At 40.0% G+C, this 24,163-nt stretch overlaps 2 protein-coding genes across 3 annotated transcripts in view; one reads left to right on the top strand and one right to left on the bottom strand.

The window, feature by feature from the left end:
• Positions 1–12,815, bottom strand: part of bicdl1 (BICD family like cargo adaptor 1) — a 29,635-nt gene extending 16,820 nt beyond the window's left edge. For both annotated transcript variants that reach the window (XM_034691148.1, XM_034691149.1), the window contains exons 1-2: positions 11,987–12,815; positions 10,147–10,362 (exon numbers count right to left, since the gene is read on the bottom strand). In XM_034691148.1, the coding sequence (XP_034547039.1) occupies positions 10,147–10,362; positions 11,987–12,385 (615 nt within the window). In that variant the 5' untranslated portion in view covers positions 12,386–12,815. The remainder of the gene's footprint in view (positions 1–10,146; positions 10,363–11,986) is intronic.
• An 836-nt stretch (positions 12,816–13,651) lies between these two features.
• Positions 13,652–24,163, top strand: part of LOC117818917 (citron Rho-interacting kinase) — a 61,031-nt gene continuing 50,519 nt past the window's right edge. The window contains exons 1-2 of the mRNA XM_034692058.1: positions 13,652–13,817; positions 18,789–19,030. The gene's annotated coding sequence lies outside the window, so the exon portion shown is untranslated. The remainder of the gene's footprint in view (positions 13,818–18,788; positions 19,031–24,163) is intronic.

The following is a 24,163-nucleotide window of genomic DNA, read 5'->3' as shown; positions in this document are numbered from 1 at the left end:
CACTACACACTGTTCCTTAAGAAGCTCACACACAGAAGAGCTTTCCCCTATCATTAGCCTCAGGAGTTCACTTCTGTCTTTGTGTAACACTGGTCGTATTCTCTGCAGCTGTGAGGGTTTGAAAAGCTTTCAGCTCTGATGTTCAGGGGCTCCACTCTGAACAGCAACTGAACTTGAGCTGTCGCTTTCTGGAGCTCAAAATAGATTTGTAGTAAAACGGAAGAATCGAAGAATGTCAACATACTTCTGCAGGACACAAACTCAAAGTGTTTTTAATTTCACTGAATGAATCAACTATAAACCTATCAGTGTAGTTATTATAAACATTGTTTTAACAATATTTGTTTATCCTATCTATTTATTTCTTGCATTTATCTAATCTTTTTACCTTTAATGGATTTTTAATTTTGCTTACTACTCTAACTTATTTTATTAATTTCTGATTGTATTTTATTTTTAAGGACTTTTTATGATAGTCTTTTTTTTAATCATTTTACCCATCTCTGTTTTTTTCTGTCTCTGTTCTTTAGTGAAACACTTTGGGCTTCATGCTTGTTTGTATGAAAGGTGCCACATACTGTATATAAATTTGAGTTGAGTTGAGTAATGCTATCTTGGAAAAGACTGCTCCTGCACATTGTGCATTCCTAATTTTGAACAATAGTGGATGGATTACTTTGCATCAATAGACATTTTAAAAAGTTTAGGTGGATTGTCATTCACTGAACAAAAGGGTATTGAATTCAGCTGAGAAGATGGAAAGTCTGTAGGCCAGGCAAGATAAACAAATGATAAGAAAATGGTATCACTGCTTGATGCATCCTACTCATAGATGGGAGTTGTATGAACTTCCAGGACCTCTAGTGACATGTAATCAAGATTTATTCAGAATGAAACAACAACATTTGAAAAACGAATGAAACAAATCCATGATAAGAATGATGATACCACCCAAACTGTAAACTTCGAAAGGACTGTGAAGGAGTAACATTAGAGGTCAGGGTAATTTCAACATTTTAAAGAACTTTCACCAGAGATGAAACAGCAACAGGAATGAAAGCTAAATGTACTTTTTCAGTTTTAGATTAAGGTGGGTACAGGATGTAACAGATTGTTCCCAGATGACACACACAGCAGGAAAGGCCATTTCTACTATGTCATGAGCAGAGGAACAGGGAAAAACAGAGTCACATGTCAAATTCTTTATTCTGATAAATAAAGCTGTTAACCTTTAAAGCTGGTATTGGTCGTCTGATTCAAATATACTTCTTGTTATACTGGTACAACTATCTTTATGTCCCCATGGCAATCAATACATACAAAGAGCGAAAAAAATCTGCTATCTAAAGCCGCAGTTAACTTAGAAAAACAACAACCAATCACTGCCATGAGGTCCTCATGGATGGAACCAATCAAATGCTGCCCTGCCGTTCTGCTCAGGGGTTAGATGGAGTTCTGAGGAAATGCTACATTCAAATTAATGCTAGTTTTCCGGGCTTACCAATCCTAGCTTTAAATTAGAAATGTACTCGAATGAAAACGATGACACTTCATTTGAAGAAGAAGAAAGTGGGGAAAAGTAGAAAACTCATGAAACAGCTTTTTATGCCACTTATATGTTTAAATATGCAATGAAGTCTACTGGGGCGCCAGTATGGCCTAGTGGTTAAGTCATGCGCCCCTTGTACAGAGGCTATAGCCCTCAATTCAAGTTCAACCTGTGGCCCTGTCACTCCCCACTCTCTCCCTGTTTCCTTGTCTACTGTTGCAAGGTTACAAAAGTTGTCCCATGGCACTCCCTACTTATTGCCATTGGGTCTGTTTTAAAATGCCCTGCATGCTTCATGTTTGCTTTCATTCAACAGCTTGTTTACAAGAAACTGTAAAAACTATTGACAGAAATCGTTTTATTGCATTAGTTGCAGCTCTAGACTTCAAAATTGTACCTCTAAAGAACTAGTGTGATAACTTTCTCCTACCTACAGACCTCCTGTACCATAGACTGAATAAAATATGGACGTAGTATCTGTGACGTCACCCATCTGTTTCTGAAGCGCTGTTTAGACGCCAATCATCAGCGGCGGGAGCCATATTGCTGCTGTCGAGCCATTGTGAATTAAAGAGGCGGGCTTTGAGCCTCCTAGCCAACAGCTACAGTGTTCCCACCTGTCAATCAAGTCAGCTGTGCCTCTCAGTGGAAGACTCGTTATCTAAACATCTTCAAAGTTGCTGCGTGAGAAAAAAAACTCACCCCCTGTACAGTGTGTGCCGATCAAGAAATCAGCTATCCAGACTACACTCGTCTTTTGTACCAGGCTGTAAACATTTATTTCTGCTGTAAAGATCGTCTTTTTTGAATTGGTGTGTATGTGATTTCCAATACTTCCTGAGCCAGCCTCAAGCGATCCTCAATTAACTGCAGTTTTTGGCCCTTCTGCATTGGACTTATATTTTTTGACCGGAGGTTGCTGCTTGGGTTGTACTGCTACGAGCTAATTCTTTGAGCCCGTGTACCCAGTTATGCCAGCCAGATGTGGTTTCAATGTGATGGCTGATGTAGTTTTCCCTGTGTGGTAAACAGATGTGCGGTCATCGGGGTCAGTGCAGCGGCAGGTTTCAGCAGTAATGTGACCCACTGCCCCATCACAGTGACAGATTGAGATCCTGTTGGAAACCACACATCTGACCGCAGACTGGCTGATTTGCAGTTACTCACTTAATCTGCACATAAATTCCTCACATCCCAGATCAAGCATGACACGACAGACAGGGGCAAATCAGACTGCTGTGACAGAATCCAGGGCAGGGAAGTAGGGCTCATGTTCCTCTCTACACTCTGGCACTTATGTGAGCTAATGCTGAACGTTCATTGTCCAGGGGAGGCTGAAAACAGGGAGGGTAAAAAACACTCTGCTTTCAGTCACTATCTGAGGATAGAGAGAATGATCTAAACGGATACATGGCAGACTCATCAAAGATCCTCAGTGGCACAACTTAGCATCAAGCTATCTTTACCCTTGCACATCCCATGGTAACAAAACATGGAGTTTCAATTTGCATGTCAATCTGGTTGTTATAGCAACCGGGGAGCAGTGGGATTGGTGGAGCTACGACTTGTGGCTGGTAGTCTCCTTAGTCACATTCACAGAACACAGCCTCGTCTAGACTAATGGAGGATGGGCAACCCCACACTCTGATAGTTGCATAACAAATACTCAGAGTGACAATACCTCAGTCGGAGAGCTGATCAAGAGATGCAGCCACCTCCAGTTAATGGAAGACAGACGCTCTGTGCTCCAGAGACTGGCTCAGATCAGAGAGGCGGGCTGGGCAGATCCCCTTAGTGTGTTCAATGATGGTTTGTGGTTGGAAAAGGAGGGGTAAAACTACATCCTCACCTTTGTATGCTAAAGAGCTCATAGTGCCCGATTACCTCTGTATTACCTCTGTAGAACACAACGTTCCCAACATATAGGCCTGCTGGCCGTACCTAAAGTCCACAAAAATAGTATGGGAGGTAAAGCCTTTATCGTCAACCAGTCATGGTCCAGAAGCCGGAAAGAGTCTCTACTTTTAAGAGTAGGCTTAGAAAATTCCTTTTAGATAAAGTTTATAGTTAGAGCTGGATCAGGCTTGGACCTGCTCTTAGTTATGTTGATATAGGCTCAGACTGACAAATTGGGATCCGATCTTTCCCACTCTCTCACTTACTTTAACTCTTCATGTCACATTAAAGTTACTAACCATAGAGCTGTCTGGAGTCCCAGAGCTCCCTTGTCTCGTAGGTTCCTCTGGATCTTTGCTGCTGTGGACGTGCCAGACTCCAGCTGCTACAACTACTACTATCCGTCTCACCACCATCATCTCTCTCTTCATCTCCCTCTATCTCTCTTTCCAGCACGGTCTCAGCAGATGTGTGTCTAACATGAGTCTGGTCCTGCTGGAGGTTTCTGCCTGTTAAAGGAAGTTTGTCCTTGCCATTGTAACTTGCTAAATGCTGCAAAGTGCTCTGCTCATGGTGGATTAAGATGAGATCCTGTCTGTAAGAGGGGACTGGATCTTATCCTGTCTTGATGTTTGGTCTTTGTTGATAATAGAACATAGAGTACTTTCTTGACCTGCTCTGTTTGGAAAGAGTCTGAGGATAGAATTTGTTGTGATTTGGTGCTATATACATAAATATACGTAAATATTGATTGAATGATATTCTGTGCAGTGTGTGGTGATGCCACTCCTCTTCTTTTGTTTTTCATATTGTTTACATGGATGCTTAGCTTATTAATAAGGAAGCATTTTCCCATAAGTCCTGAAAAAGTCAATCTCATGACTGCTGTCAATGTTTAATTAAGAACATTCGAGAGGTTGAGGTAAGAATAATTGACTATGGCCATATAGTAGCTCGCCCTTATGCTTGAGTCAGTGTATTCCAAGCCGTGTTTAAGCCTGTGTGTAAATGTAATTAGAGAAACTCTGATCAGATTAGGCCCGAGTAGAAAGCTGTTCTCACACTCCACACTCATGCAGACAAGCACACGCCTTACACAATATACTACTGAACCTTTTATCTTTGGTTCCACAGGTTTTCATTCATAGTTCTACCACCAAGTTTTTAAAAATCGCTTACACAAGTACAATAATCACCTGAAGCGGGAAGAGTCACAGTTTGTTTTTTCATCAGCCTAAAACAATCTGTGACGACCCAGCCAGAGACAAACGATTAGATCTCCTTTGCACAATAACAAGGTAACCTGCTGTTATTAATCAAGTAGAGTATAGACTCTGGTTGTTGTGGTTCCTAACTGAATGCATATGGCTAGGCTATTAGCAAGGATAATACCCTAATCCCCTTAGCACTGTATTTTACTCCATGGCTTACATCACTTCCTGTGAGGTGCCCTGCCCTCTCAAGGTCATCGCCCTGCAGCCAGGTGAAGGCTCTGAGGAGAACTGATGCCTTGGTTGTAAGTGTGACTCGAAGGTTTTGAGCATAAGGAACAAAAAAATACAAACATTTAAAATATTTTTTGACCAGCTAAATAAAATCTGAAATGTAATCAGACACTAATGAACAAATTCTCAAATCATTATTACTGTTTTCAATTATAAATATAGAAATAAATGTTTCCTTTTATATTTGAAATTAGTTTGCATTTGTATGTTTACCTCTGTAATCTACCCTGATAATTATTAAAGTTAGCTTTTAATTTGTGATTGTATTGTTCTTTTGTTCTGTTTAATTTGTGTTCATTGCTTGTATTGATTTTGAAATTGTACAGTGTCTTTGAGTTCTTGAAAAGCAATTATGAATAAAATGTATTATTATTATTATAATTATTATCATACACAGCTTTCTATCGAGCAATGGCAGCCACAAGCTAGTTCTGACAGTTCCTCTTGCTCGTGCTAAACCTACTCGCTGTGGATGAGGGTACTCTGTTAATTAGGAGCCTGGTTCTCAACAGGGAAGTCCACAAAGAGATGTACCTCAATGTACCTATCAAAATTGGGTTGTTACTGTGAAGAGTTAACTTTTATGAGAAATAAGGACAGCAGATGAAAATAGCAGGCCATCAGTGACCTCACTACGGCAGGGTTTCCTTGGGGAAGTTTCACATTCCCTTCATCAACTCAGAGCTGTAAACAGTTAACATTACTTAGTCACAGCCCATTGCTTTGTAATGAACACAGACAGAGGAGAAGGAAAGAGAAGAACATTAAAAAACACAGAGAAAGAAGGATAAAAAAGAGAGAGAGAGTGAGCACTGTGGCTGACCATAAATACTCTACTACCCTCTATGACTCCCTCTGTCTGCACTTTTCCATGAACCATGAGATCTGGATCAATGCAATCAGTAGATCTCATGAATTACATTGAGCCATATATGCCTCCATAACATAATGTAGACCACACTCAGTGAATATCTGTATGGATTTCCCACACCCAGGTTTTAATCAGATTAAATGCAGTTTAATTATAGTAAGTGCCAACTCCTGCTTCAATCCATTGCAACTGACCGGTTTAGATTAGAACAGTCCTTATTGCAATATGATGATGGGGTTGGGGCAAGACGGGGGCAAGAGGTGGATTTAATCTAAGCAAGATGAAACGGAGAGCTTCTCTGCAAAGCAACAAGCTTTACAACAACTTCCTAGAGCCATCTCATCCCTGGTAGAAGATAATATCTTCTCCCATGCAGGGAGATAACACACAAATCACAGGCTGCCATGAACAGAACTGCTGGGCTAAGCTGATATCAACCTGGTGCTTCTGTTTATGGAGCTTCAGTTGTGACAGTGGTCTTACGGGGGTTTTACTGTTTCTGATGAGGCAAGCAGCACAACGAAGTGCAGCTCTAATCGCTGTGACCATAGGCTGTGACGTATCAGCTATGAAATATAAGTATAGCGGAAGTGTTGCAGCTATATTAAGTATGAACTGACAGAGCATATTGATGGGGCAGTATGAGGTTTATTTTGCAAGCCTCCTGATTTTCACTCAAAGAAGATTTTCATCGTTATCCCCAGTTTTCCACCCAGCAGGGTCTTAGTTCTCACACACTTCTCCTGATTTATGACATAATTTACTCCTTCTATCCCTTATTACAATCTTTTTATGGAATCATAAATTGTGTCTATGCCATATAAGTCTAAAACTATATAGTTTCCTCCTGGACAACAATAAAGCTGCCCCAATTCTTCCATTAAACAAATGCCTACCAGGGAGGGAGCTGCTGGTACATAGTCCTCACTAACTGTTGACAGGCAGGGACAGAGATTGAGAGTAAGGATTTTTCAGTCATTTTAACCACAGTAATAAATTGTGTAAGGCAAAAGAAGACTGGGGAATATTCAGACTGAAATGGTCCAGGGCAATACGGATAAAAGCAGATGTCTTATTTATGCCGAAGATTTACACAAGTTCCCAGTGGGTCTGTCTGGACAGTTACCAATCAAATTAAAAGTAAAAACATGCAAACAAAGCTGTCACAGTTAACCTATTATTTTATTTTATTTTATTTTATTCAATAACCCCTTTCCCTAATAAAAGCTCCATAAAAGTCAAACTCTTCTCATTTCTGGATATTCTTTGGATTCTTCCGTATTGGTCAACAAGGAGGACTGAGGTGTTGTCTTGAGCTCCTTAGTAGGAATTAAACAGCTGCAGCTCTGAACTCCATCATTCTGCGTTTACTGCCATATCAGCATCCTCTGTCGTGTGTACCATACACTAACAAGAACATACTACAACAAAAAAGTTGGAACGCCGTTTAAAATGTTGATTCAAAAACAGAATTTGATGTTCTGCAGTTCATTTAAACCCTATAATTAATTTAAAATAAAGACAAAGACAACATATCAGATATTGAAACTAAAAAATGTAATTGTTTCATGAAAAATATATATGCTCATTTTAAATTTGACAACAGCAACATGTTTTAAAAAATTGGGAAAGGAGCCTTTTTACCATTGTGCTACATCACCTCTTCTTCCAACAGCAGTATGTTAACATTTGGGTTCAGAGGAGACCAGTTACAGGAGTTTTGAAGTTGAAACGTTTTCACAGTCTTGAGTGATATGGGATTTAACTTGCTCAACTGTTTGGGGTCTCCTTTGTCATATTCGTTTTGTTGCAGGTGACAGGTCAGGACTGCAGACAGGCCAGTTTAGCACCCAGACTCTTCTACTACAGAGCCATGCTGTTGTAAAATGTGCAGAATGTGGTTTCGCGTTGTGTTGCTGAAATATGTAAGGTCTTCCTGAAAAAGTCATTCTCTGGATGGCAGCATATGTTGCTCCCAAACCTGGATATATTGTTCAGCATTAATGGAGCCTTCACAGTTGTGCAAGCTACCCAGCTTTTGGCCTGCAGGCTAATAACAAGCATGGTTGTCCCTCTCCTCTTATCATCTTCAAACAAAACTGGCTGCATATAAAATTTAAATGTTTCAAGTGTTTGCTGCATGTTTTTGTTGATTGTTACTGTTCTGGTTTTTGTTTTGTTTTTAACTCTGTAAAGCACTCTGAATTACTCTTGTATGAATGGTGCTTCATAAATAAACTTGCCTTGCCTGGCCTTGCCTTATGCCTGGAGGAAGTGGTGTCCATTATTTTCAAAATGAATGTCAAATCTTGATTCATCAGACCACAGGACACTTCCCCTCAGTCCATCTTAAATGGGCTCAGGTCCAGAGAATTTGCTAGTGTTTCTGGATCATGTTTACAATATATATATAGTTTCCTCATTACATTGTTCAGTTTTAACCTGCATTTGTGAATGCAGGGACAAACTGTATTCACAGACAATTGTTTTCGGGAGTGATTTTGAGCCCATTCAGTGATTTCTATGGCAGATTAATGTATTTTTTTAAAGCAGTGCTGCCTGAGGGCCTGAAGATCACAGCACTACAGTATGGTTTTTCCACCTTGTCCCTTTTGTACAGAGATTACTCCAGTTTTTTTCTTTTTTAATCTTGGTTTTGTTTTTTACCTTTAATGATATTATGCACTGAAGATCAGGTCAGGAACAGTCAGGAACATTACTAAGGAATGGATGAACTATGTCCTCACGCAGTCTCCCACAGAGTGATGAACCTCTTCCCATCTTTCCTTTTAGCAAGCTCAGCCTCTCTGGAGTGTCCTTTTTATACCCAGTCATGTTACTAATGTGTTGATAATTCATGTAATTAGTTGGTAGATGTTCCTCTTGGTGTTTCTTAGCGTAACAGAACTTTTTCACTGTTTAGTTTTGTTCTAACTTGTTGAAATGTGCCACTGACATCAAACTTAGAGTCAGTGAGTATATATTTTCCCAAAACAAAAACATTTTTCAGTTTCAACATTTGATAGATGAAGGGTTTAAATTATGTGCAAACAAGCGGCAACCTCCGGTCTAAAAATATGAGTCCAATGCTGAAGTGCTAAAAACAGTTCATCGAGGATCCGCTTGAGGCTGGCTCCAGAAGTATCAGAAATCACATACATACCAATTCAAAAAAGCCAATCTTTACAGCAGAAATAAACATGTTTACAGCCCGGTACAAAAGACAAGTGTAGTCTGGATAGCTCATTTCTCGATCGGCACACACAGTACAGGGGGTGAATTTTTTTCTAATGTGGCAATTTCGAAGATATTGAGATTACCAGTCTTCCAATGAGAGGCACAGCTGACTTGATTGACAGGCGGGAACACTGTAGCTGTTGGCTAGGAGGCTCAAAGCCCGCCTCTTTAAGTCACAATCACTTGACAGCAGAAACAGATAGGTGACGTCACAGATACTAAGTCCATATTTTATACAGTCTATGTTTGCAAACCATCAACGTCTTATGAACATTGAACACAGTGTCACAACTTTTTTAGGATCAGAATTGTAGTTAGTTAGCTAATAAGGGAGCGAGGGACCCATGTTTTAGGACTGAGTCCTTACATAGCAGCCTAGTGTGAGTCCAACCCAACCTGACACCTCCTCTCTGTACCTCACCTTTCATGTTTCACCAAGCAACAACTTATTGCACCCATATCGGCACAGACATACCCCGCCCCCAAAATAATATAGTCTCAAGCTTTCATGCCAACCCCAAGGTCTGCTACATGTATGTATGTATTTAAAAAAACAGCTGTCTATATGTATTTTATGTGATCCTTGAACTCTGTCCATCATAATTACTACACTCAATATACCTGTCAGTAGGCTGAGTGCTATGTTATTACTGTACAGTCCAGTCATTCTGAATTATGCAGCTATAGACTCATATAGAAGCTTTACTTAAATATTGATGAGTTAGCATAAATCATGTAAAGATAGAAACAAGCTGAATGGAGATAAATCCCCCTTAAGGGCTGATGAGTCTTCAATGGGCTGAGCGTCTTTATGTTATTTCACTCTTGCTAACTTGATTTGGACTGAGTGGCCCTGAGGCTGGGTCATATACCACACAGACACAATCACCACACACACTTGCACACACATACACACACACACACACAATGGCAGGGTTGGTGGGGAGGGCATTTAGAGCAGCATCAAAATCACGGGACACAATGACTCAAAGCCCAGCCTAATTAAATCTTCCATTCAGATTGGCTGAACTGCCTGAAGCAGTACATCTAGAATACATTAACATACACAAACAAAAACACAGCCTCACCCTAGTAAGTTGCTCCAGCAGTCTATGATTCTGTTCAGAGAGCTCGCTGATGGCCTTCGTCTTGTCTCTGTCGGCGTCTCTCAGCTGGACCTGGTGGTGCTCCAGCTCGTCCTGCAGCTGCTGGACGTCCGTCTCCAGTTCAGCCACACGGCCCTCCCACTCCCCCTCTCGACTCTCCAGACGCCGACGCAACTCATGCTTCTCTTGTTCCAAGTGCTGCATGCGGAAGAGGGGAAGAGGGCAACATGGTTGATGATATTCATTAACTGAGGTTTTTTTCATTTGCCCTAATATTGTAGAACAAAACTAAAATAATGAGGACAAAATCATGTTTTTCTTAAATGATTTCAACTGAATGTGAAGTTGGTCTAATTTAAATTGAGTTGATGTTACTGTTACTGCATGTTTGGCATTAACATGAAAGTACAAGATGTTAGAAGTAAAGACAGTTTGACTATCATGCCAATCACCAGACACAACATGTAGTGTAGTAATCTTAATCTTGCAGTCTTTTGTTTGGAGTGACAATTGGGCTTAGATGATTCTCCTTTCTATTCTCTGGGTGGCATTGAACAGTGGACAGATGCACTGCACCACCGGAGGCTGCCAGAGTTCTGATGGGGGTTGTTGTTATGATTAAATCTCAGGATGAAGCATCTGGCATCTATTTGGTGACTATTTTCATCTCTGAGTAATTGACTGAACAAAACGATAAACCAATGAGAATCTCATCGACATTTCAAAACATCCTATAAAATGATACTAGGAGAGGGACAATGATTATTCTGTGTTAGATATTAAGTAGTAGCTATTTCCTGTGAACTGCAACCTAAGGCTGTGTTTGGATCAAAGGGCTGAACAGATGTACAGTAGATACAGTGAGGCCTGGGCAGTGAGGGGATTAGTCTTTGTCTTTCTGAGGCCACGTGTTATCTTGTGTGAAAGAATTTGAGATGAAACAGACCAAAAGCTCGGCTATACAGCATCAATTGTAATGATGTGTGAAATAGATTAAAGGACTACACCTTTAAGAACTCAGCAATAGGCCTCTGAAATGTCAGAGACATGAATAAGTCTGAGGTTTCAATCATAAATGCCAATGTTTAACCACCCTAAAACTAGCGTTGGTTAAGGTATGTGAGAGACAAACACAATTACAGCACCCGGCAGGCTGTTCAGGGTCATTTAGTTAAGTGAAGACCCAGAACTGATGCAGTGAGCAGATCTGTTATGTATAGAGCCACCCCACTGTGGAATAATTTACCAGTTACTATAATTGAAGCCCCCAGTAAAGACAGTTTTAAAAGACTTTTAAAGGAACACCTTAATCATAACCCTAACATTAATGAATTTTAATGAATTTTAGTGAACATCCTGTTTTGTTTTGTTTTGATTTTGTGTTTTTAGTATTTCTAGCTGCTGTATTTCCTGTTTGTTGCATTTTTCTGTTCCTTTGTTTCACTTTTGTTGTATTTTCAGTTTACTATTTCATGTATATTTTGTATGTTGTTTGTTTTATGAGGACCCCAGGAAGAGTATATGTTGCGTTAGTGGCAGCTAATTGGGATCTGAATAAAGGAATAAAGGAATAGCGTTTCAGCTTACAGCAGATGAGCTAAAGTGAAATGCTTCTCTAAAAAGGTGTAACCCTCTACTTTGGGTAGTTTGGCTGTGGAGCTCAGCCTCACAGGCTGCAGACCTTAGAGTTTGTTTACATCACAAAAACTTAACAAGGCCCAACAGAAAATGTAATTTTGACATCAAACCAGTAAGTAAGAGGCCGCAGAAACCTGCTGCTCCTTATTGATAGGTAAATGAAAACTTGCTTTCAGTAGTTTACCTCTAATTTTTCGTTGAGATCTTTGTGCATTTTTTCATATTGCTTGGTCAAGTCTTGGTTTCTCTCCAGCAGCGCTTTGCCGAGTTTAGCAGCTAAAACCAAGTCTTTTTCCTTTTGACGGAAGAGCGACAGCAGGTCTGCGTTATGCCCCACGGAAAGCGTCTCCTGCAGGTCCGACAGCTCCCCCTGGTCGCCCCTCTCCCCGCAAAGCATGGCCAGTTCCTCCTCCAAGGCCATGCCGAGGCCTCCGGAGCCGGTGTGCCGCAGCGGGTGACCCTGATACCCGCCGGGCTCCTGGGGCCCGCCGGGGCTCGCTCGGGGCTCCATGCAGTCGCTGTCCAGCTCCAGTGGTGCTGAAACCCCGGCGGACGTCTGCAGGTCTAGGCAGAAAGCGGACATTGCCGCCCGGCGGAGGAGAAGCCAACAGATGAGAGCTCACTGATTTTATTCCGGATGAACCCACCCTGATCTGACAGGGCTGGGCTGACCGGACCGGCTTACAATCGACAATCCATCCATCATTCCCGCAGTTCCGAGGTGGATCCAGATAGATTGTAAACAGTCTTTCCTCGCGTTTCTCTTTCCTTGCCCGACTGTAGCTCAGATTGAATCCCAGCAAAGACCGCCTCCTCTGCAGCTTACTGACAGGCTGTCTATTATAGGACACACACTTTGTTTTTATCTCGGAATAAACCGCCTCGATGATCTGAGTACAGCGGTCGGTCGGTCAGGATCTAACCCGTCTCGGGGTCCTGTGTCCCCCATAATGATCGGCCTGTTACACCGCGGAGGCAATTTCCAGCCAAACAGATGAGCGCGATCCCGAGAGCTTCTCAGCCTCTTTTCCCGTCTCTAATGCGCGTTCACGCCGCGGTAGTGACGTCAGCTGCGACCTGTTACAAACGAGCAGGCGATTGGCTGAAAATGATAGCGCCATATTTTGGTACTTTTCTCACAAATCAGTGACATACAGTTGAAAGCACGTGAAGTGATTATACAGTGACTGGCCTTAAAACATGATGCACCAGTTGTTGTCAAAATAAGTAGGCTAGAGGAAAAAATGTTGAGATGATGGGCTATAATTATGAGGATGTGATTTTGGACTAAATGGCTAGACCACTTTGAGCCCCTGAATGTGACCCTATCATAAAAACGAAAACTCATTACATTTATTGAACTGTCACGGTTACATTAGGTTAACAGAAAAAAAAAACAGTTTAGAAAAGTGTTACTACGGATGAGGATTAGGTCACCTGAAAAAAAAAAAAATTAAGGTCATTTAAAAAATATATATGATTATTATGATAAAAAAGTCAGGATTCTGGCACAATTCTGACTTTTTTTTAATCATAATAATGATGTATTTTTTCAAATGAATCTCAGAATTCTGACTTTAATTTCAGAATTCAGAATTTTTTTTCTCAGAATTCTGACTTTAATCTCAGAATAATAATAATTCAACAAAAATTTGACCTTCATTTTTTTTTTTTTTTTTTTTCAGTGGCCCTAATCCTCTTCCGTAGTGTTACAGGTAACATGATAGTCAAAATATATTTAACACTTTAAAACTGTTTGGCTATTATAATTATATTTTCAAGTCTATAAAGAGAGAACAAATGTTACCTCATGTGAAAAGGTCAAGTAGGAATGGCCTATGTGGTCTACATCTTGTACCAGAAGATACTTTCCATATATGGCAATGTAGCTCTGCCAACTAGCCCAAGTATTATATATAGTATATAGTTTATAGTTTTGGGTACAGATGTTTCTAACCGGTGTCTGTGGTTATCATATTTTTCACAGAGGGAGACAGTGAATGGAATACTCTGAGGTAAGATTACGTTTAGAATAGACTTGTCAAGAGCTGTTTCAAAGCTAGCATCTAGCTAATATTAGTCTGCTTGAATGCAAATCCACTTGGGCCACAATTGAAGATTTGGAAAAAGTTAATAGTTTCATTTTGTTTAATGTTATGTCTCTCACATAGTACATAACCTTTCACTATCGATGCTAAGAACAATACTGTGTTTAAGTGTCTTGCAGTAGGCATGCTTGACCAGTACTCGGTTTCAATTCAATATGTCCATCGCATGCTGACTTTGCAGAAACCATAATTAAATTACAGGATACAATTATCAGTTACTTTGAAGATTAGGAGATTTGTGAATATATTATCTTATTGACCGAGAAATATTCCATTACTCTCATTAAACTGCTTAAGATTAAACTAGGCCATAGAAATTGAAATTAGCTAAAATTTTAAAATAATGTTCAAATAAAATTTATCTGGAGAAAAATGATACAACATAGCACTAACTTTATTTTTCGTTTATGTATGCAAGTATTTATTTATTTGATGACAGATTAGATATGCTCTTTTGATTTAAAACTTTGTATAATTTTCTAAAGATATTTATCCCCAAAGATGAAAGTTATACAGTATCAGAAGATCTTTGATTCAATTGCTCATTATAAAATATGACATCACTGATGAAGTGTTGAGATAGGGTTTGACAACTCCATAAATATTATAATGAATGAGTTAAAGCTTTGGCAGTTTCTTAGTTTTGGGTCCAGATGTTGCTAACCGGTGTCTGTGGTTATTTTTTTCACAGAGGAAAGTGAAAGGAACAACTACTGTGAGGTCAGATTACATTTAGAATAAGCTTGTCAGATACAACAACGAGTTTGTGTTTATGAGTGGGGGATGGAGATGGGGCCAGGTTAATGCTGGGGGAGGGGCATTAGTGATGAATGATCACAAACAAAGCCACATGAGCTGATAAAGTGAAAAGAAGTGGGTCACAGCCTGCTGATCTCCTGTCCATATAGCTTTAGGGTTTTTTGGGGCCACCTCGTAGATAAGGGGTGATTTCCTCAGAGCACATCAAAGCCTTAATGCTTAAATACACCGCTACACTAAAGGAATTCAGCAGCACATTTTCAGTTTTAGTGTAAGTCTGCTGATGTTGGGTTAACTGTATGAACAGAAAAAAAAACAACAACCTCTGTGTTGTGAGACAGTTTGATTAGAAATATTATGATATAGCTCAGAAGAAACAAAAAAAAGACAGACAGACTGCGCATTAGTGTAAAGGTGACAAAAAGTAATTAATGTTAAACATGACTACATAATGACATGGCAGTGTGTACCCATATATATGTTTTTCATATTAATGTAATCCGGTAACACTTTACAATAATGGCTTAATTCATGTTGAAGTAATGCATGACTCATGGTACATTTCTGTATGAATTAATAAGGGGTGTACTATTAATTCCTGTTGTTCACCTTGAACTAATGATCCTGTCACTATGACTTCATGTAATGACAGCTTGTTTAATAAATCATTGGTTTAGGTATTTTAATCAACAGTTACTTCATACATTAATTCATGTATGACCAAGTTAATATATATTATCACTGAGTTTTTTCAATATTATCACTGAGTTTTTTCAATATTACTTATAAAACATCTACACTATCAGTCAAAAGTTTGGAAACACCTTCTCACTCAAGGGTTTGTATTTATTTTAATTATTTGAAACACTGTAGATTAATACCAAAGACATCAAAACTATAAAATAACTTATATGGAATTATTTAATTAACAAAAAAAAGTGTTAAACAAAGCAGAACATGTTTTAGATTTTAGATTCTGTAAAGTAGCCCCCTTTTTCCTTCATGACAGCTTTGCACACTCTTGGTGTTCTCTCAGTCTGCTTCATGAAGTGGTCTCCTGGAATGGTTTCTAATTAACATGAGCCTTGTCAAGAGTTCATTTGTAGAATGACTTTGTGTCCAAACTTTTGAGTATGTATATCCTTTTGTCAGAGAATGGACACAATTCTGCCAGACTGACTCTTTGGATCAAACATCCCTTGTTATTCTTTGACTATGGCTCCCTCTGCTGAAAAAAATGATACTACAATCACATCCCCTCAAATTATTGGTAAATAAATAATTAACATACTCCACTGCACAGCTGCAAAGACGCTCATTATTTACGGGAACTAGGTTAAATGATTTAATGCTCAAAATCTATTTTTAATGATGTTAGGAGTGTTTGACATTTACCTTTAAGACCTTTATAGCTAAAAGGTTGTTTTGATAAGTGGATTTTTCCTTCAGAAAACATGAATCAGAACATGTCTCTGTCTTTTACAGTCCTTTATTTGATATTCTGATAACCCTAAAATCCCAAACAGTGAATAGATCTTTAATAATAGAGTCAGTTTAAACCAAGTCCCAAAGCAGTAACTTCCTTGTACTTGTGCTCTGCTTATATAACATCAACCCTTAGTCACTGAAGCCCTGCTCTGCTGTTTTTCAACTAGAGCAAGGTTTGGCTACCTGTTATGTAACAAAATCAAGCTCTTCAAACCTCTAGATTGCAGCAGTCCTCTATGATGGTCCTAACTGCACAGAGCACACCAGATAAATGAGCTTTTTTCAGTGTTTTACCAGCGGATGGCAGTGTTTTTACACGGGAATACCTTCATGCTTGAGAAATCTTGCGGCACCTGCTGAAGAAGCACATCTGTGACATTTAAGCCCGTCCTGTATTTGTATCTGCCACTGCTTCAGAGTGCACTTCTCTTGAATTATGTAGTAAGCTTTATTTAGCGTAATTTGCAGGAACACAAAATGATCACAATATTTGAATTATCAAGAGACTCTAAACGATTAAAAATGCAATAACTGCAGCACATTAAAATCAGAGAAATCCATTAAAAACATATCACAGTAATGGTTGTAGTTTTCCATAGATACCTCAGAGTTAATCTGGGATTTGGCTAACAGACCTACAATACCTTGTTGCTGGGTTACATCAGTGTGGTGCCTCTGCTTCAATCCAAGACTCCTCACTGTGAAAACACAACCCTCTTAAAACTAAAGTAAAATGCAGTCATCCACATTTACTCAGTTAATCAGTGCTAATCATAATCACTATAATCAAAGAAGCTGAGTTAACTATAAACAGATTTGTATTCATTGTTGAGCACATGTGATTCAATGGTTCTCTGAGGAGCAGAGAGGCGACGGCTCTGCTGGTTTAAAACAGCACTCACTGCAGATGCCCATAAGGTTTTTACAGTAGCTGTGAAGTTTTTAAAAGTGTCATGTTGAGGGAACTCACATGTCTCTAACAAAAGGGTAGATTATGGAATATAGCATACAGTAAAAATATATTTTTTCTATTAGTCTTCATATTTTCCTCAAGTATCTCTGAGGAACAGCAGGGAAACTGCACTTTCATGTATTAAACGGTTTGACAAAATGACACCGACAGATCTGCTTGTTTGAGTCAAAGAAGCCTGCAGCGGCTGAAGGAATAAAGTCATCAGTGCGTCGGATGCAAATGTTAGGAGTCAAATTCTGACAGGAGGACGGATGAGTACAGAGAGCTGGGATGTGATCTGATACCAGGCCAGCATTTGGGGGTACCTTGACCTTACACACACAGCTGTTACATGACCTTATCTGTACTACAGTCATAAAGTCTCATTAACAAGCAGTGAGTACATGAGCGCTGCACTTGTTCCCTGCCTGCCACTGATTACTGTAACACTCATTGATTGTACAGGACTGTGCTTGCACCTTCTGAGCATCTTGTCCCTTCTGTTGCGCTCATGTAGCACTGCTTGCCAGGTTAGGTTCTGCCATCTGTTACTGTGTGTGTAATCTGTCAATGTGTGCATGTGCGTGTGTGTGTGTGTGTGTGTGTGTGTGTGTGTGTGTGTGTGTGTGTGTGTGTGTGTGTGTGTGTGTGTGTGTGTGTGTGTGTGTGTGTGTGTGTGTGTGTGGTTTGCTGCAAGTCAGTATCACACTGACGTGTCATTTGGCTTACATTAGTATTAAACAAGAAAAGTGAGGTGAGCCTGAACTAGTGTGTCAGACACGGGGGACCTTGTTGGGTTGTGACATGCCGTGCTCTGTATTACTGTTTACACTGGTACAGTCAAGGTGCTTCGTCACATCACATTCATGGTTTAACTTTGTTGTGAACAATATTAGAGATACAGAATCAGGGGTTTTGAATGTTCCATGTGGCATTTTGGCTGTACAGGATTGTGAGTTATGCTGAAGTCTAGAGGGAGAAAGGTATTTCTAAGCATATGATTTATTTTAAGGACAAATATGAGAGATAATTAAACAGTTTTCCAAACTCAGGTTCATCCTAATGGTTATTACAGCTTGTGAATGAACCCCCTTGAAGGCCACTGTATGGGATAGAAATAACTAAGATACAAGTATTGCATGAATTAATTGTTTGCTTTTGCACAATTTGCTGAAAAAATTGCATGGTGTCTGTCTGTATTTTCATGCAGGTATTAAATGTAAAACTTCTGCATTTTGCATTCACAGTTTCTGCTTCTATTTATGGCTCCTCGTCAAACCCTTCATCTCTGTTTAACTGCTCATATTGTTGTTTACTTGAAGGTAGCATGTCCTTGTCATGTCAGTTCTTTGATTTAATTAATTACCCTTCCTCATCCAGGGGAGGTTTTGTAGTGATCATGTTTAGTCTCTAATGAGCTGCAGTTCAGTAGTTTGCATCCATTGGGAGCTGGCTGTAAATGCAGTGTGTTGAGCCACATGTAATAGCGTGATAAGTGACAGCTGCTGCAGTATGGGTAGAGCAAGAAGGAGTGATGAGGGTGATTGGTTAATAGAGATGCAAGAGGGGGTGAGAGCTTTTTCTTACTCTGTACTGTATGTGATCATTGCTCTACTGCATTACTCTACAATGCCTTTTCACTGTAGTCCTTCGCTCCCTCCCTCTCTCCTCCGATCTAGCTCTCTGTAAGCAGTAATCTCCACACGCTCCTGCTGCCTCACAGCTCCCTGCACTGCCAAAGCACATCTCTCTCTCCCCTCGGCTCCACTCTCTCCCCAGTGAGGATGACATCCCCGAATTTGATGAACCAGCGAAGCTCTGATTCTGGCTGGTGGCTTCCGAGGGAGACCCCTCATGAACGGGCTTTTTGGACGAGGTGGTGCTGCGTCTAAGGAGCTTCATCAGCTGTATCAATCTTTCAGTAAGTACTTTGCTATCTTACTAATAGCTCTGCTCCTGTTAGAGATGAGAGAAGGGAGGATTTCATGCTGGGAGAATAATGAATTCACTGTTTTTGCTTGAGATAACTGCTCTGCTGTGTGCGCCTGTTTTCCCCTCTGAGAATGTTGCAACTATTACCATACTGACTAATAGACTGACACTTCAGCTCAGGGTTTACAGAGTGACGAGATAGCATTGGTGGCAGCAGGATTATGCAGCAGCTGTATCAGGAGTGAGCGCTATTCTTGGTCACGACACTGAAATGCTGTGTCTTTGTTTGCTCATCTCTGTTCCCCGCTCTGCTTACTGTAGCATACACTCATACAGATGGCTATCATTCCCTGGGGTGGCATTCAATCCCTGCACTGTTCGTGTATGTTCATAATGGGACCACAGCATGCCTTGTGTTTTTTCACATTTCCAGGAGGTCTGAGGAAGTTTTGGCTCAAAGTTTAACTGGATTTTTGTGGATGCTTCCAATAAGATTGAGATGTTAAGATTACGTGCAGAAGGAAGGCAGATATGACCAAGTCAGCTTGGAAAAAGTATGACATGATGGAGACTGTGGTTGGAGGGAAGTATCTCTATGGTAACAGCAGGTTTGGCCAGAAGAAGAGAGGAGAGGTGAAGAAAACTTGCTGCTTCTTCTCAAGCTTTCCAGCTGGATGACAAATAAAAGTAAAAAAACTGAAAACATGTGAGCAGATTGATGATTAAGAGATCCAGGAACTTATAAACAGATGGACAAATAGAGTTAATAAATTGTACATACAGCAGTTTCTTAAACACCAAGCTAACAATGTGATTTTAATGTATAAAATTATTGCTCAAAAGTTTGGCAGGCGAGCTGTGCAGTCACATCTGATCTGTCTGTGGAGGAAGAACAACCTGATGGTAGATGTTGGAGGACACAAGAGACACCTGTGTGTAGCTGAACGCTATACAAAAGACCTCTCAGTGTTACTGTGAGTTGTGATAAGAGTGAAGGAGAGGGCTCTTCTGCTCCATATCCTCAAGCATCATTTTCCCAAAAGCCTCCTCGTCAAGCCCACGCGGATCCTTTTTGTTGTCTGGATTCGTCATGTAATGATGGACTGCATTTTCGAAGTGCTTTTCCAAGTACTTCTGCAGATTGTGATATTATCGACTTGACCATTTGTGTAATTGCAGAGCATTCAGGCGTAGGTCGCCATGGTTCAAAAAGTGTGCAAAACTTGTACCAAAAAGTAAAGCATCCATTTGGAATCTCCACCACCACTAAAGAACCTTCACATCTGCTTGTAGCTGTGTTACTACAGTCCTCTGAAAAATTGCATTCAGATATCCACATGCAATAGAATTAAATGGCATCACCAGAAATGTAAGCCATTATGATGTGCAGCCCACAATCTGTGTTCATATCTCTGTGTTTGAATTTGGACACCTGTTCAAACACCTGAGTGTGTCTTAGCAGACTGTAGAGCTGTGAGACCAAATTAGATTAAAAGGCAGGAGCACTCAAGATGCAGCATGGTGGCATTATAATTTGTTGTTGTCATGCCATTAGTATAAAAGGGTTTCTTGTGTTTGTGGAGAGGTTTGTGAAAGATCACACTCGAGGCGAGTCGATGGCACAAAGACCAAGAGCTTGATTTGAGAGAAGGATCTGTGCCACTACACAATGTTGCAACAGGTCTGTGATTCACCGCTGCCTACAGCCTGTACAGTAACTCTGGCCAATGGTCACCCTGCAGACTGAATGTAGAGCAACACCATGACTGGGATGCAACCTCTCTCCACTCTCCTCCTCTTCAACAACCATGACTCACAGCCTAGCTCACATTATTCAACCCACAAGAAAGAGCTCTCAACAGAGTTTCAGGCCAATGTTCCTCACTGCTCTGTTGTCCATTAGCTCAAATAAACAAATGACAATGGGGGAATATTTCTAAAAGTAGGGACTGAGATTGTATTACCTGCACATGTTGTAACGGGTCAAAATGTGGTTGTTTTTTTGGAATGGAACAGGCATATGTTATTTTTTACAAAAGATATTTCAGCAAACACATACAGAGCAGCTCAGTATTCAAACTGCCTGTACTGTTGCTGTAAAGCGCTTTTAAGAGTTTAGTCATTAGTAATTATGCAGAGGAGGGGCCCAGCTGCACAGTCTGTTACCTCTGCTTATTATGGCCAGTCAGCTAGCACTCGGGTCTACAAGGAAGAGAGCCAGATTTGAGTCCCATCTGGTGCTTTATGCTGGGATGACATACTATAGCCACCAACTATACTGCTGGATTACTTAAGGGAGGTATACATCACTAGATTATGCAGTGTTGTTGTTGTTGTGTGGAGATTCACAAGATTCATTAGCTCGTTTTTAGGGATGCTATACAAGTAAAGTTTCAGGAGCAGGATCACCTCGACCACGCCTCATCTGGCTCTCTTATAAGTTCAAACATATCCCTCTCCTCCCCGCCCTCCCGCCCATTGTCTTCCTATCGCTTTCTCTCTTTCTTTCCTACTATACATTTGAAATGTATGTATTTGAATCCCCACTAGCTACTACCAGGGTGCTACTATTCCTGGAGTCCACACACAATTTACATAATTAAAAATCCAAGGAAAATAGAACAAACATAATCACAACAATAACGAAAAAAAATGGGCAAGATAAAACACAAAGATGATCACAAAAAAACGAATATATATATATATATATATATATATATATATATACACTACCAGTCAAAAGTTGTGACACACCTTCTCATTCAAATATTGGTATTTATTTCAATTATTTTCAACCTTGTAGATTAATAATGAAGACATCAAAACTGTGAAAGAACATATATGGAATTATTTAATGAACAAAAAAGTGTTAAACAAAGCAGAATATGTTTTATATTTTAGATTCTGTAAAGTAGCCCCCTTTTTCCTTCATGACAGCTTTGCACACTCTTGGTATTCTCTCAGTCTGCTTCATGAAGTGGTCTCCTGGAATGGTTTCTAATGAACATGAGCCTTGTCAAGAGTTCATTTGTAGAATGACTTGCCTTCTTAATGTGTTTGAGACCATCAGTTGTGTTGTTCAGAGGTAGGATTAGTACACAATGGATAGTCCTATTTGACTTCTGTTGTAATCCAGATTATGGCAAAACCAGATTATTTCATAGTTTTGATGTCTTCAGTATTAATCTACAATGTCGAAATTACTTAAAATAAATAAAAAACATTGCATGAGAAGGTGCGTCCAAACTTTTGACTGGTGGTGTATATACATTTGTGCTTATAAGTTTACTAACCCTGGCAGAATGTATGGTTTCTTGGGTAGTTTCTGTTGTCATTATAATAAGAGTAAACACAGCTGTTTGGGAAAAATTTGGCTTCACCCAACCACTAACCAGGACTGAAAAAAAAAAGTATTTCTCTTATTCATATTCTCTGAAAAATGGCCAAAAAAATCACAAATTCCGTCAGGGTATGTAAACTTGTGAGCAAAACTGTATATCTATGTATCCAATCAATAAAATATCATATATGTCAAAGCTTACTTCTATTACTACTGATATCCATCCATCCATTATCTTGCCCGCTTAGCCCATTAGGGGTCGCGGGGGGCTGGAGTACTACTGATATCAATAATAATAATAATAATAATAATAGTAACAAAAACCCCAACAGTATTACCACCATCATTGTCACTACCTACATACTACCTTGTCACACTACATAGGGCTCTTAAGGTTGGGTTAATTGGCGGATCCTCTAATACGCTCCCTCAAATCAGGAACAAGATGTGGAAGGTCAAATTCAGAATCACTTTTCCAATTAAATCAATAAATCATTATCAAATGACATCCTGTTGATGGTGAGGTCCTTGCTAAAGAAGATCTGAGGGCCACCAATGGACATGTACTGTGTTTCACTTCAAGTTTATTCAGAATCTTTGGGGATCTCACTGGAAAGGAAAATAGTTTCTCTAACTACTCTGCCCGCTGGTTTCAGAGCAACACAATATGTTGACATGTTATCTAAAGATAGCAACATTATGAAACCGTACTACCAGATTACATTCAGAGGCAGCCACAGGGCACACACACATCACCCAGACTGACCCTAGGAGCATACGAATTCAACCAGTCACATTTCTGTGTAAACGTACGTTATCACATCTCTAGAAACTCATGATATTTGTTGTTCTCCTGCAGTGTATGTATGCGCAGTATATTTTTACTACTCATGCCTCTACATAATCTTCCGGGCAGCAGTCTAATGGTTATTTCCATACACATTGTAATTACCAGACAATAAAAGAAGAGACCATAAAAATGACCCTTCACATAAATATAATCATGCAGCGGTAAAAACACCTAGCTGTCCCCGCATTAGCTGAGCTTGTTTTGAGCATGTTACTGTAGGGAGGAGTGGGAGGTGAAGCTCTGCTTTAAATAGACATTCTCCCTCTGTCGCTCATTCTTCTGCCTGCTGCTTGATCACAAAAACTGCCAAATATATCCAGTGGTGGTAAAAGAGGCTGTTGTGTGAACACGAGCAAGCTATTTATAGTCTGTGTGGAGCCAGAATGTGAGCACATATTTGGTTTGTACATTATGGATCTCCTGTGGTATACAAAATGTGTTAACTGTGAACAGTCATCTGTCTGATCATGTTGAAGAATAAAAGGCACAAGTGGTACTGTATTATCTAAAGGTACATTCTGTGGAAGGACTAGATCTTTCTCAAGGTATTAAAGTTGTCAGAACCAATTTAGTACTTCATTTAAAATGCATTTAATGAAGACACCCCCCCCCACCCCCCACCCCCCCACCCTCTACCCCCCCCCCCTCTCTCCTTTGTCAGCCTGTCACTTACTTTATCTCTTCCTGTGTCATTAAAGTTACTCATCATAGACCTTTCTGGAGTCCCTGAGCTCCCTTGTCTCGTAGGTTCCTCTGAGTCGCTGCCGTAGACTAACTGATACAACTACTAACCTTGTAAACATTATCATCTCCCTCTATCCCTTTTTCCAATCCCAACACGGTAGGTCTCAGCAGATTAGTGTCTACATGAGTCTGGTCCTGCTGGAGGTTTCTGCCTGTTAAAGGAAGTTTGTCCTTGCCGCTATAACTTG

Source organism: Notolabrus celidotus, chromosome 9, assembly GCF_009762535.1.
Source record: "Notolabrus celidotus isolate fNotCel1 chromosome 9, fNotCel1.pri, whole genome shotgun sequence".
Taxonomy (NCBI): Eukaryota; Metazoa; Chordata; class Actinopteri; order Labriformes; family Labridae; genus Notolabrus; species Notolabrus celidotus.
Note: the sequence above shows the minus strand (reverse complement) of the source record. Positions and strands in the feature narration are given on the sequence as shown.